This window comes from Diabrotica undecimpunctata, chromosome 1 (assembly GCF_040954645.1).
Source record: "Diabrotica undecimpunctata isolate CICGRU chromosome 1, icDiaUnde3, whole genome shotgun sequence".
NCBI lineage: Eukaryota > Metazoa > Arthropoda > Insecta > Coleoptera > Chrysomelidae > Diabrotica > Diabrotica undecimpunctata.
Genome location: NC_092803.1, coordinates 72,529,747 through 72,543,531, shown reverse-complemented (window position 1 = coordinate 72,543,531; position 13,785 = coordinate 72,529,747). Strand labels below are relative to the sequence as shown.

Below are 13,785 nucleotides of genomic sequence, written 5' to 3'. Positions count from 1 at the left end.
CCTCGACCCTTTCTATCGCGAATTAAGAAAGGGCCTGCATAATCTACACCTGTTACAATAAACGGTGGGCCACCTGCGAGACGCTGGGCAGGTAGGTCACCCATTATTGGCTGAATGGATTTAGATTTTAATCTAAAACATTTTACACATTTGTGTACGGTACGTCGAGCTAAATTTCTTCCTGATAACGGCCAGAAAGTTTCTCTTATAGTTGCAAGTAAAAGCTGAGGACCAGCATGCATAAGATCCTTGTGAAAATGATTAACTATTAACGATGTAACTATATGATCTGCCGCTAAAATGATGGGATGTTTTTTGTCATACGTAAACATGGAATGTTTTAAACGCCCGCCTACTCTCATGATGCCCTGATCATCAAGAAATGGAAATAAATCATTTTGTAAGGTTGGTCCGGCCATTTGAATACTATTTAATGAAATGCCGTTTGTAGTTGGCGCAGTACAATCGAACACAACGCGCAAACGTGTCGTCAAAGAATTTTCTTTTAATACTGGATGATGTGGCATAAAATAAAATGTAGTATTTACCCTAAAGTCTGTTGCCGCTTCTGTAATTCTGCATAAACCTTTCATATGTCCTAACTCTTTATATTCCTGGATGAATTCGCTATAAAGAGTTTTAAGATTGGCATCTTTATTCAACTTACGCTCGAGATTTAAAAATCTATTTTTTGCTTGACGAAATGAATCACCGAATGAACTTATCGGTTCCTTGAATGGCAATGATACTATGAATTTGCCTGTCGCGTCGCGTTTCACCGTATCTTCGAAATGTTTTTCGCATGCAATTTCTTCGCCCGAGAGTGCAGTTTTTCCATTGAAAACCTCTTCAAGTTCCCAGAACTTACTTAGCTGTTCTGTAACTTCGATTGTGTTTGTGAAATTACACTTAGTTATTCGCTTTTCTGATGCTTTGTTTTGGCTGATATACGGCCCTGCTATGATCCAGCCAAACATTGTTTCTTGCATGAATGGTTTATTTTTACCTAAACTAATTCTGTTTGCGCCCAGTATTTGCCAAAATAGATCACTTCCTATCAACAATTCGACCTTTTGTGGTTTATGAAAATGATTATCCGCTAAGTTTAAATGTTTAGGTATCTGCAAATCGCTAATGTTTATTTCAGATGCCGGCACGCACCCCGTAATTTCTGGTATTACAAAACAATTTAAAGTTGTATGAAAAGTTATATCGCTACGCGACTGTATATTTATTTCGCATTTGAATCGAACGGGAGATGCAATATTATTTATGCCCATGACTGATATGTTCGCGCTTGTCGTTTTTAATCTAAGTTTATCGCATAAATTTTCGGTTATGAATGAGCTTTGTGAACCGCAATCTAACAAAGCTCGCACTATGTATGCCTTACCTTGGCCGTCAAAAATATTAACTAATACTGTGGACAGTATAGTTTGATCTGCAGCGCTAACTGCCGAAACTGACAAATTGGTAGTGTTTAAACTACCTTGTATATTATCTGCAGATCGTATATCGCTCGCGTTTTCTACCGGTTGATGAACTAAAGCTGCGTTCTGTTCGCTTGATCTATCTGGATGCAATAACGTATGGTGTTTTGACGCGCATTTCTTGCATGTTGATTGTCTACACCGCTTATAGAAATGTCCAGGTTTAAGACAATTCGTGCAAAGATTGACCTGTCTTACTTTATCAAACCTGTCCCTAGATGAAAGTTTTGAAAATTCGCCGCATTGATAAATGGTGTGTTCCCTTTTGCAAATAGGGCAACACTGTGTATTATCCGATTTATTTAAAGTTCCCTGTGATGAATATAGACCGCGAATGTTATGTGAATATTTCGTATTCCGTGAATAAGCGCCCGCCTGAGAAATATTCCGTGTATTTTGTTTTTCAGCTTGATTTACCTCAAGAGTTTCTAAGAGGTCCGCCCTTGATTTTAAAAACGTTTTAAAATCATCAAAACTAGGAATTTCATTATGTGTCTTGCTATTCTCCCATGCGCGTAAAGTCGATGTATCGAACTTACAAGAAACAATATGAATAAGGAGTATGTCCCACGAATCAGTAGGTAGCCCTAGCTGCTTTAACGCGTATAAATGCTTCGAAAAAATGTCAACTAATTGCCGCAATCTATTAGATGACTCTTTATGTATTGGCTCTATATTAAATAAGGCATTAACATGATTGGAAATTAATAATCTCTTATTATCGTACCTTTCCCTAATTAATTTCCACGCAACTGCATAGTTTTCGGCGGTAAACTCTAATGTTCGTATGACCTGCGCCGCACCGCCCTGTAATGAACTTCGTAAATAATGAAAACGCCTTATATTGTCTAAGTACTCATTTTTGTTAACTAAAGATTCAAAAAGATCTGCAAAATCTAACCAATTATTATAATTACCATCAAATTTTGGTAACTCGATAGGTTTAAGCTCAATACAATGCCCTGTATATGAATTCTTAGAGCGCTCACTTGCTTTATCGCTTTCTAGACAAGCTACTTGTTGATTATCGCGAATGATTTTTCGCGCTACCGCTAATTGTGAATAATATTTGTTATAGAATTCTTCGCGCTCCGTATATTCATCCTCTAATAATTCAAATTGAACCGTATTTTCTATTTGCCCCTGAACCTCATCGAATTCGCCCTGTAAATGTTCTATATTATTTACCATTTCAATAGCCTGTAATACTTCTAAATCTGAAATCGTTTCACCCTTAGTTATTTCATCATTTAACGCTAATATAAATTTCGAAAATATTGTGAGTTTGCATTTAAAACCGCTCCTTTTTCGCTTTAAATTCTCCATAATTTTATAATGAATTAAACAGTAAATAGAAACAGATTATAAATCGCTTGATATTCGACCCTAACGTTCTCAGAATTATCACATGTGCAGAATAAAGGTACAAAGACTGATAAATAAAAGGGAATGTGAAATGGATATGCTCACCAAAATATGTGTGTTTATTCTAACAGCTAACAGCTCCTAGCGCCAAGGATCTTCGCCTCAGGTCTTCACAGATTTTAAACCCACAGTTGTCCAATTATGTAACTGTCTTAAGAATAACGTTTGACAGTCTATAACGCGCTCGGGCCACTATGAATGCACTATTTCGCCCGCTAATTTGATGACACAAATATGAGTTCGGAAATCGGTGAATTTACACTGTTTCAACACAAGAATTTGATGATTTGACTCGAATGGACCATGTATTTGCTTGATATGCACTTCGCTTGTGCCGCTGGTTAATAATCAAACTCCGTGCGAAAACAAAACTGACTTTATTTTGAATTACACAATACATATAATATGAATGCTAATAAGTATTATGTCCGCTCGCGCTGAGTGCTGTATCACCGATCTCGTCTCGTCTTTGAGTGCTGAGTGCTGTCGTCTTTGGGGTGTCTTAAGGGACTCGCCTTATCTTCACATATGGCCTAATATATCTTCCTACGCTACTGTTGCCGGATTGTAAAAATGCATAAAATAAACTTGAATTAGATAGAGGCGTGAACACTTAGTTTAAAGGAATATTATTTATAATGTAATTAAATTTGAATTTCTTATTGCCTGTAAAAAAATTATATTAAAGCATTTATCTATATTTAACTTTAGGTTATTAACTTGGCACCAGTACCAAAGTCTATTAATATCCTCTTGAAGTATGTATATGTCAATAAAACTTCCTATATAATTTGAGATAATCAGCAAAAAGCAAAACAGGTAATCTAAGACAATCATATATGCCATCTTTTGAACAAATTAAATAACTACAGTGAGCAATAATCACCTTGAGGTATATATGATTGACACTTTTAGATATATAATTAAAAAGATTTATTCTTTGCTTCTGATCTTTTAGAAAACTTGACAACCATTGTATTTGCTTCCCTAGTAAAACATAGAATCTAAAGCTTCCACAGCAATAAATCAATGTTTACTTTATCAAAGGCATCTGTCTAATCCTTCTACCTATATGTATAAAAAAAAACAAAAAAAAATACTTAGCATAACAAGTGATCCACAATTATTTTTTTCAAAGCTATCCAAACAAAAAGTTACATATATGTCGTTTTAATCTAAATTTGTATCGTTGGTTTATAAATTAATTTTGATTAACGTAAAACAAAAAAATCAGCTAAAACCTCTAACACAGAACTTTAATCAGAAATCAAAACAATTAACAAAATTATAAGAACAATAATAAATAAAATAAAAGAAGATGCTGTATGTGTCCACCATCAACATGTCAACATAATGTAACTCTTCTTTTCATTGCGTCTATAACATTGTTTAGGACCTATGGAGTATTATTAAATTCTTCAATATGATTCTCTATTCTTTGTCTAAGATCTTCCAAATCCGCCACAGAAGTTTTAAAAATCGAATTTTTTAAATGTGCCCACAGAAAGAAATCACAGGGAGTCAAAGCGTAGGATCGAGGGGGGAATATAATAGGCATATTATTTAAACTTATGATCCTATTGTCGAAAAAGTCCATAATAGAATTCAAATTTTGCACCGTTGTATGAATTCGAGTCCCATCTTGCTGAAAATACCCTTCTATTAATTCATCATCCTTCAATTCATTTATAAATAGAGTTAAAATTTCTTGACAGTATCTTTCAGCATTTAGAATCCCTTCAAAAAATAAAGCGGGTTATCTGCACTCCATAACCTCACATTCTGAGAATTTGTGTACCCAAAAAGATGAAACCAACATTCGTCAGTAAAAAAGGTTTTGCCTACTACATTACCAGTAGTATTGAGACTGTTCAGAAACCAATTACAGAAGGCTAGCATTTTGATAGTCGTTTAGGGTGATGGAAGGCTTGTAGACGATGCGGATGAAAATGTAAATCTTGTTTAAGAATATGCTGGCAAGTTCCAAATAAAAGATCTACCTGTTGATGTAAATGTCGAATTGATGTATGTGGTTGATCTACAATAACTGTTCTACCTGATCCTACTTTTAATTGTAAATTGTTAGATGGGAGTCCAGGAAATTCTAATAGGATAGTTGACTATATAATCCTGATTTATAACTAAGTCAACTGATTTGAGCAAAAACAACTTTCGAGGAAGAAAATTTAGAAAGGTCGCATTTAGATCATCGACATCTGTAGTTTTTCCCGCCAATATTGCTCGTCCAATTATGGTTTTTGAACTGGTGAGCTATGTCCGAGAAAACTCACTGAATAAGCTCGGTCCAGCAAATTAATAATAAATTTATTTGAAAATTACACTAAAAAGTCATAATTATAAACGTCACTACTCCCGAAGAATATAGACGCTTAGCGTCTATATTCTTTGCTACTACTTCTTCTTACTAGAAATATGAAATGAAAGGAAGTGTTTCTGCTGTAATGTGTCTTGAACGCCAAGAACGCTCGAGAAAGACAGAGACACAAGCACGGAAGCACGCACCGATTCAACGCGCCTAATTCTCTAGTGCTGCGCGCAGCGGACCGATCATGTTTGAGTGGGAGAGAGACGCAAGGCATTCGCCGGTCGGACGTGAGCGGGCGTTACACTTTTTCATGAATGACTCCGAGCCACAACCTAATTTAAGACGTTGTCACGTCAATAAAGAAAATGTTTGGGGTGGACCACTCTTAATTAAAATTAAGGTTTGTAATGGATTTTTAATACCACATAAAAGAATTTGTCCAAAAAATAAAAAATAAATGTTTTGAGTGGACCACCCTTGTCACTTAGGAGTATGAAAAATAGATTACAACCTATTCTTAGACCTACCTAATACACATATAAAATTTCATAAAAACGCTCCAATCGTTTTGGACGAGTATGGCGATGGCAACTAACACTGTGACACATGAATTCTATATTGTATAGATTTATATATGGCTATTATATAGATTTCTTTCAATGATCATATCAGGACCTGCAGAAAATAAATATGGGAACTTGGATAACATGGCTAGTCTTATAATGTATGTCCTAAAACGTAAAAGTCTTGACACAAAATATTTATCGAATTTTTTGAATTAAGAAATTCATTTAAATCCTAACTAGTTATCATAAATAACAACTCAATTCTTAACTCAACTATGCTATTGAGTTATGTGGTTCATTCTGCTCTACCAGTTGCAAATTTCTTCGAATGTCTCCCGTGAGATCCTGAACGGAACTCGGATCAATTTCTCTCAGTTTTTAGTAAATTCTCCGTCTTAATTCTTCTTCATCATGCTTCTCAGCCTCCATAATAAACCTTCCTTTACAGTAACGTCCAAAAATCCTCTATTATGGCGAGCCCGCGGCAAGTTTGGGGGATTATCGTTTTTGAGAACAAAAGTTATGTGGTGTTGTCTAAGCCAGTTTTGGGTATTCTGGAGTATTATCATGATGCTAGGTCTGGCCAAAACATGAGATCATCATTATCATAGTTTGAAAAGGCAGTTATCAATATAACCTTTGACTATTAAAAACTTTACCACTCACTCTTCCCACGAAAGGTCGGGATACACCCCTGTTTAGAAATTGCGCATGTTTGTATCTAACATTGCCAGGGAATTTCTCTACCTTGCCCGTATAAGATCCATCGTTTCTCTTTATTTCAGAATTACTCAATGTGCAATACTTTACGTCATCTAAAATAATGATTTTTTCATTAGCAAAGTATACCTGACTCAGTTGGCGACAGCATATTGGTATACGAAGGAGTTGCACTTAAGAGTATATGGGACACTTACGTCTCTTTCGGTATTTAAGACCATTCCTCCCCAATTCCAACGATATCGTACTATTAGATCTGTATTGACGAGTCAGTCTTTTCTTTCATATTCCTGATTTTTTGCTCTTCTCGCCAATCTCTCTGACCTCTGAGAAATAAACGCACGTGGTCTTCCACTTTTTGGGAGTTTTACTCATGCACTCTGCCTGCACTCCTGCGTGAAATGTTATCATTCTGGAATATTCGACAGATTTCAGTTTTGGGTAACCGCCCAACCAACTTGTAGATGCTTTTTATTATTACTAATTTATACGGCATCTCAAAGCGAAATCTTCAAAATAAATAAATTTCAACTAACACTAAACAAAGTAAATAAACTTTTATTTCCAAAGGCAACTTGATATTATTTTGTTTTTTTTTTAACAAAAGCCAATGAATTTTGTGCCAAAACTTTTAGGACACACGTTATATCTGTTTGACATCAGTATTAGTTCTCATTCGGTATTGGTTAGTATTCGGGTGATGATAGGCTACGAATATCCTTCTGAGGACTTTTCTCTCAAAACATGAGTTTTCTTTCCATTGCTTTTGTCAGGTTCTCGTCTCACATCCATACATGAGTACCAGTCAATCATTGTTTTATATATCCTGATTTTTGATGTTCGTGTTAAGCTCTTGAATTTAATAGCGTTGTGGAGGCTATACATACATCTCTTTGCTGCCTGAATTCTCACTTTTATCACTTCCGTGATTTCGTTATCTGCTGTAATTGTTACTCTCCTATATTTAAAACGCTCCACTCTTTCAAAGTTATAAGGAGTCTTTTGTTACATTTTGCCCTATTCTATCTCGTCTCTTTTTCTGTTAATGCACATATATTTGGTTTTCTCTTCATTAACCTTTAGACCGATTTTTTTGCCTCTGTCTAATTTTTTGATAGTTTCCTTTACATTGATGACAGTTGTTTCCAACAGTCAATGTCATCCACGTATGCTAGTATTAATTTTGGTCCATATACTGTCAGTAGTTCTGTTCTAATTTATGCTGTTCTTACTACTTTCTCCAGGATTATATTAAAGAGGAGAGGTGACAGCGTGTCACTTTGTTTCAGGTTTGGATATACAGCCATTTACACATATTTTAATAAGTTGGATAAGTTTGTTTGGAACAGAAATGCCATTGCATTCCATATCTGACTTCTTTTAATGCTGTCTTATGCTTGTCAGAAATCTATGAAGAGATTGTGGATAGTTCTAGGGAACTTCCATCCTTTTCCAAGCAGCTGCCTTAGAGTAAAAATCTGATCTATGGTCGATCTATTGTTTATAAATCTGGCTTGGTATTTCCTATGGAATTTTCTACAAAAGGTGTTAGCATCCTTAATAAGATGTTCGAAAATATTTTGTATTAAGTAGGGAGATACGTCTATAATTAGAGCAGTTGGTTTTCTCTACCATTTTATTTATGGATTGTAATTATTACGCTGTAGTGATATTTTGTTGATATTTTCTCTTCGTTCCATATAAGCATTATTAGTTTGTATAATTGTCTATGTAAAGTGTCTCCCCTGTACTTATATCGGAATTCGAGCGGTATATTGTAGGAGCCTGGAGTGTTTCATATATTTTTGAGTCTTCTACCGGTAGGTCTACCCCAAGTTATTTGTCCTCTCCATGTTCTTGTTCTTGGTGTATGCTTAGTAAATTTTTGAAATAGTCTTACCACTACACCTAGTAAAATATTTTTTAAAATATTTTACTAGGTGTAGTGGTAAGACTAGATTTGTAAAATGCTCGACTATCTCACTGTTGTTTATTCCTTTCCATTTCTTCATATTGGTCATATTTTTTTCCAATGTTTGTGCTTCTACGAAATAATTGGGTAGGACTTCAGCATTCACAATTTGTAACAGGGTATCTAGTTTCTTAGAAGAGTTCATTTTTGGTAGCGGTGGTCTGCTAAGTAGGTTTGTTCCATTAAACTCTTGTACGGCACATGCCATTTCGCTTACCAAACTAACGTTCAACTTATATTGCCTACTATCAGTTGAGTTTCTTGTATGACAAACTCAGAAATCTTCTAATGTATTTCATTGGAGACTTGATCTCAATTATATCTTGGTTATGAATCTACTATTCAACTTTGTTCGGATGATATCGCGTCTAGTCTCTGGGTATTGGTCTGCTATTCGTTGTTCAGATACTCCCTGAAAAAATTCGGCATACAGATGTTATCGATAGCCGATCCTTTCTTGACTGAGGAAAAAATATTTTCATACATGGACACATTCTATTTAATGCGCTGCATCGGTCGTCCCGCTTGAGTGAGCGCCGTCTTTTGTTCCAGAGCAGCACCTTCAGTGATTGGAGCTATTGTTGTTATTTGGCTCACTTGTGTTTGTTGTTGATGTAGCTGATTGTATGTCGAGCCCGCCTCTTGAAAATCCTGCCACTGACGTCGGGCATGCTGTCACGTCTAGCGCCGGCTCCAGATGTACTCTGGCGATCCTCAGGTAGCGTTCGTAAACATAAATTTAGTAATCTGCATTTTCATAGGTGTTCATTTTATATCTACTGATAGGTATCAGTAGCCTTGTTCTACGGCAGATATCCCTTTTACGCTCTGGGTATCGATGGTAGAAATACCCAGAGAGCATCCCCCATTTGCATGGTGCCACACTTGATAGCAGAACTGATAAAAACTGTCACAGGATATATTATTATTGTTTTAATTATTTTTTGATACACAGGGATACTCAGCAGTCTTTCAGAGTAATCTAGAAAACACAGGCCTAATCATAGGTAAATTTGGGAAACATGAGGATATATACAAAGGACTACATAATTATTACAGTTAGTTTTATTTCCAAGATGCACTCAAGCAATACCTTGTAAAGAGAGAGAGTCTTTAGTTATTAAAAGTAATAGTAGATTATGAAAGTTCTTAAAATTTTTATATCTTGCCATCACATTGTTTAGCACACTTTGAGTAGCTACATAGCAAAATATGTTTTATACTCTCCATTTCTTAGCATGAATAGTTTATGATTTCAACCAATTTTCATTTAAATAAGTATGCAGGAGTGAATTCGTTGTTGATACAAATATTATATTTCCTGATAATTCAAGAAATCATGGTTTACTACTAATTTTAGTTAGAATGCTTTTTAGTAGATCCTTTTATTACTGAACTTAAATGCCTACTTTAGCCTGATTGGTTTTCTTCCACCTTTATATTTGAATAACTCACATAAACTAGACCTGATAACTTATATAGAAGAGAAACAATGTTTTGCAGTAGAGCAACTTTATCTTTGGAAATAGATTCATCATCGTCATCACTGGCTGGACAACCCTTTTTGTGTATTGGCCTGTTCCAGGAATCTTCTCCATTCCAATCTATTTCATGTTTTTTTTCTCCAATTTTTTATTTTTAAGCTTGTTATATCATTTTCTAATTGTTTAATGTATCTCAGCTTCCGTCTTTGTCTTGTTTTTTCCTACTGGCATTTGTTTGCTTATTTTGTTTCTTATTTCACCTTCTTCCAATTTTTCCACATGTCCCATCCAACGCCGCCGTCCTATCTTAATGAATTTTACGATATGTTCAAAGTTACATCTTCTTCGACGAATTCTATTTTCTTTTGTGTACGTGTCGCAAGATTTTTCTTTCAAGGGTAACTAATAATCTTTCCTCACCTTAGAGTGTCTAGGTTTCTGAACCATATGTAAGTACCGGTCTTATTAATGTTTTCTATATTTGGCATTTTATTTTCTATTTATATTCTATATTAGCATCTTGCGATGTTATATGATCCTTAGTTGCCTAATTAAGCCATAGTAACATTTATTGGAAATTAATATTCGCCCCTTCTCTTCGCATCTTTTCTTCTCCTGAACTTGACGTACCATTTCTGTGAGACGCAAAAGACTTCAATAGTCTCTCGACTATTTTGGTCGTTTAATTATGATATTATGTTAAATTTTATATGAGAAGGAAAGATATTCATGGGATAAAACAGAGGTAGCGATTGGTTTAGCTTAGCGGCATTTGCCAACGTAAATAAATACTTGGATTATATTTATTCTCTTTCGAAAATCTAAAACACAGTTTTAAACGTTCAATAAAAACAGAGTGGAAACGAAATATGCTACAAGATCATTGGTGATATATAATTAAAACAAAGATCTGTTTAACAAAAGTCAGTTGCATCTAACTGAGGCCTAAAAGGAAGAAAAATAAACTAGATACTTTTCCAGAATGAGAGGCCGAAAAATTACTATTCGCCACGCCTTCTTGGTTTCTTACATTTATTTAGAATATAATGAACAAATCAAATAGATAGCTGGCATATTTATATAGAAATTAATACGATACCACAGAGCAACATTTATAGTAATACCAACAACGCCCAGTGTAGTGTCTAAAGTAAGCAGAACAGAACATGCTTTAATTACTCTCTCTTATTTTTCATCAGTTTCAAAAACATAATGAAACATTGAGTTACATAAGGCTGAGTTACTCTCAACAATCTAGCTTTCCATAATCTATGACTTTCATCCCTGAAATCGTACTATATTGATGACCAATCTTTTTCTAGCACCCATTAGTGATATATTATAAACGTGTAATGTCATATCAATTTTTACTAGCCACTTTAACTAACTGAGAATTAATTTGTTAACAAATATCTTAAAAATTTATTTTTTCTATGTAATTATAAACCAATTATTTGACTATATTTTAGGTACCAAGAGTCAACCATTGGAGGATGTTTTATCAGTAGCATGGAACAAGCAAGTACAACACATTCTAGCCTCAACTTTTCCCTCAAAATGTGTGATCTGGGATCTAAGGAAAAATGAACCAATCATAAAGCTAACTGACACAGTCTCTAGAATTAGGTGGAAAGTTGTTGCATGGCATCCAGAGGTAGCCACACAGCTTTGTCTAGCATCTGGTAAGAAGTTTTAATTACATTTGAATAACTGTATTCTCATATATATTCTATTTATTTTAGAGGAAGACCAAGCCCCAGTAATACAACTGTGGGATCTAAGGTTTGCAACTTCGCCATTAAAAACTCTTCAAAACCATCAAAGAGGTATTCTTTCCCTTGCCTGGTGTTCTGAGGATCCTGATTTATTAGTATCATGTGGCAAAGATAACAGATTGGTATGCTGGAATCCCAATTCAAATCACCAAAATGGAGAAGTGTTGGCTGAGGTAGCAAAAACGAATCAGTGGAGTTTCGATGTTGTATGGTGTCCTAGAAATCCCGCTTTGATTGCTTCTTCCAACTTCGATGGACATGTTTCTGTCTATTCTGTTATGGGTGGTAAGTATATAAGTATATATTTGTTTTATTCATGTGTTCTTCATCTTAGTAACGTTTTCCACGTGCGATGTACATTTAAAATATAATCGGTTCTCTTTAATCCGACTTGGGCTCAAATTTCTACACCCTCCCTGATTATTTTAATTTTTTGTTATTGGATGGCTGTTATTTGTTAACAGGATTTTTTGTCCCGTATTGTGTTCATGTTGTAATAAAGCTAAAGTGATTTTCTTGTTTCTTATATTTCGACTATGTTCGTTTAGTCGCGCGGAATGCTGTCGATGCTTAGGATTTCTTAGGGTTGATCCTATTGTTTTTAGGGGCTTTTATGTTGCGTAGATGTCGTCAATTCGGTCTGTGGTTCCTTTGATGTAGAGAAGAATGCTTTTGGTTTGTAATTTGTAGTTTTGACTACTAACCTATTTTCACAAAGATCTGTGGCTTTTTTTTTTAATTATTTGTTGATTATAACCATTTATTTTTAAGGTACTTTTATTCGTTTTAGTTTTGCTGTATTGTGATCATCACTGAGTAATATGGAACTTATTATAAGGGTATTGGTAACCGCTTGTGTGTGTAAGGGGTGATGATGTGAAAATTCGTTTAGGTACCTGTCTTTGTGAGTTCCTTTTTGGTAAGCGATGTAACTAAATGTTCCATCTTTGCGCTTGGTTGTTAACACCTTAGCTGCGTTCAGAGATATTTATAAACTTCATGTATGTCTCGTAACAAACCTTCGTCACAGTGCGTTACGACCCATATATGTATATGTGGTAAAGGTCAAGCCATTTAAAGGGTATCAGTGTTCCGAAAATAATAGATATTTGATTTATTGTCAAAATTTATTTAATATAATATTAGACATATACATTACAAAATTAGGAAGGCAGAGTACAGATCTACTTCAGTAATAGCAAATCGCGAGCTCATGGTTTTGCCCCTAAATACCTTTCTCACCGGGGAACCATGTCACGACCCATAAAATTCCGATCTACACCTTTTTTCCCTCCCCATCCTACCCAACAAGAATATGGAGAAAACCAGATGCAATAATTCCATAAGTTAAGGTGGAAGCTATCGTGCTAAAACCTGAATGGTCGCACGTCACGTGGCCGCTAACGATGCTCTTGGGACACTGGATGAAATCCCATTGAATATCAGTCTTGTTCCTGTATGCAGGGCTCTGCAGGAATCGACCAACAGTCCTCAGCTACTCGTGGGCATAAATATGAATACTCACCAACATGTAAGGCAAGCACGGTGTTTAAATGCCATAAACCCGACCACTGTAACCAACCCTACTCAAAGTGCATCAAAAAGATAAACCTCCACATCGCCACATATAATGCTCGGTCACTCTTTCACACAAGTGGATTGAGATATTGTGGGTATCGGTGAAGTGAGAAAAAAGGGAGTGAGTCTTATCACACTCCCATCAGGCCACTTATGGTACTACAAAGGAGAAGAAGAATAGACAATCGGTTTATTTATTCACGGCCCATGTCACAAAACTAGTTTCGCTTCCAGCATGAAGAAGAACAAACCCAGGATCTCTTTGGGTTGGAGCTTTCAATCCAGTAGAGAGCCCTTTTATGAAGGCATCTCATGGATTCTTGATCGTTGTGTCCTTCCATTCCTTTTTGACTGAAGCACCGACGTCAGTCCAGGACTCATCGGTATAAACAAGGTTTACATTATCCTTCTTCCTCAATGTTTTTATTTGTCTAAGGGGCTTGTGTCTC

The 13,785-nt window shown here is 35.4% G+C and overlaps 1 protein-coding gene across 5 annotated transcripts in view; it reads left to right on the top strand.

Annotated features, from left to right (window-relative positions):
- Sec31 (COPII coat complex component secretory 31) overlaps positions 1 to 13,785 on the top strand; it is a 357,018-nt gene that overhangs the window by 272,192 nt on the left and 71,041 nt on the right. For all 5 annotated transcript variants that reach the window (XM_072544308.1, XM_072544310.1, XM_072544303.1 and 2 more), the window contains 2 exons: positions 11,453 to 11,665; positions 11,726 to 12,043. In XM_072544308.1, coding sequence (XP_072400409.1) covers positions 11,453 to 11,665; positions 11,726 to 12,043 — 531 coding nt within the window. The remainder of the gene's footprint in view (positions 1 to 11,452; positions 11,666 to 11,725; positions 12,044 to 13,785) is intronic.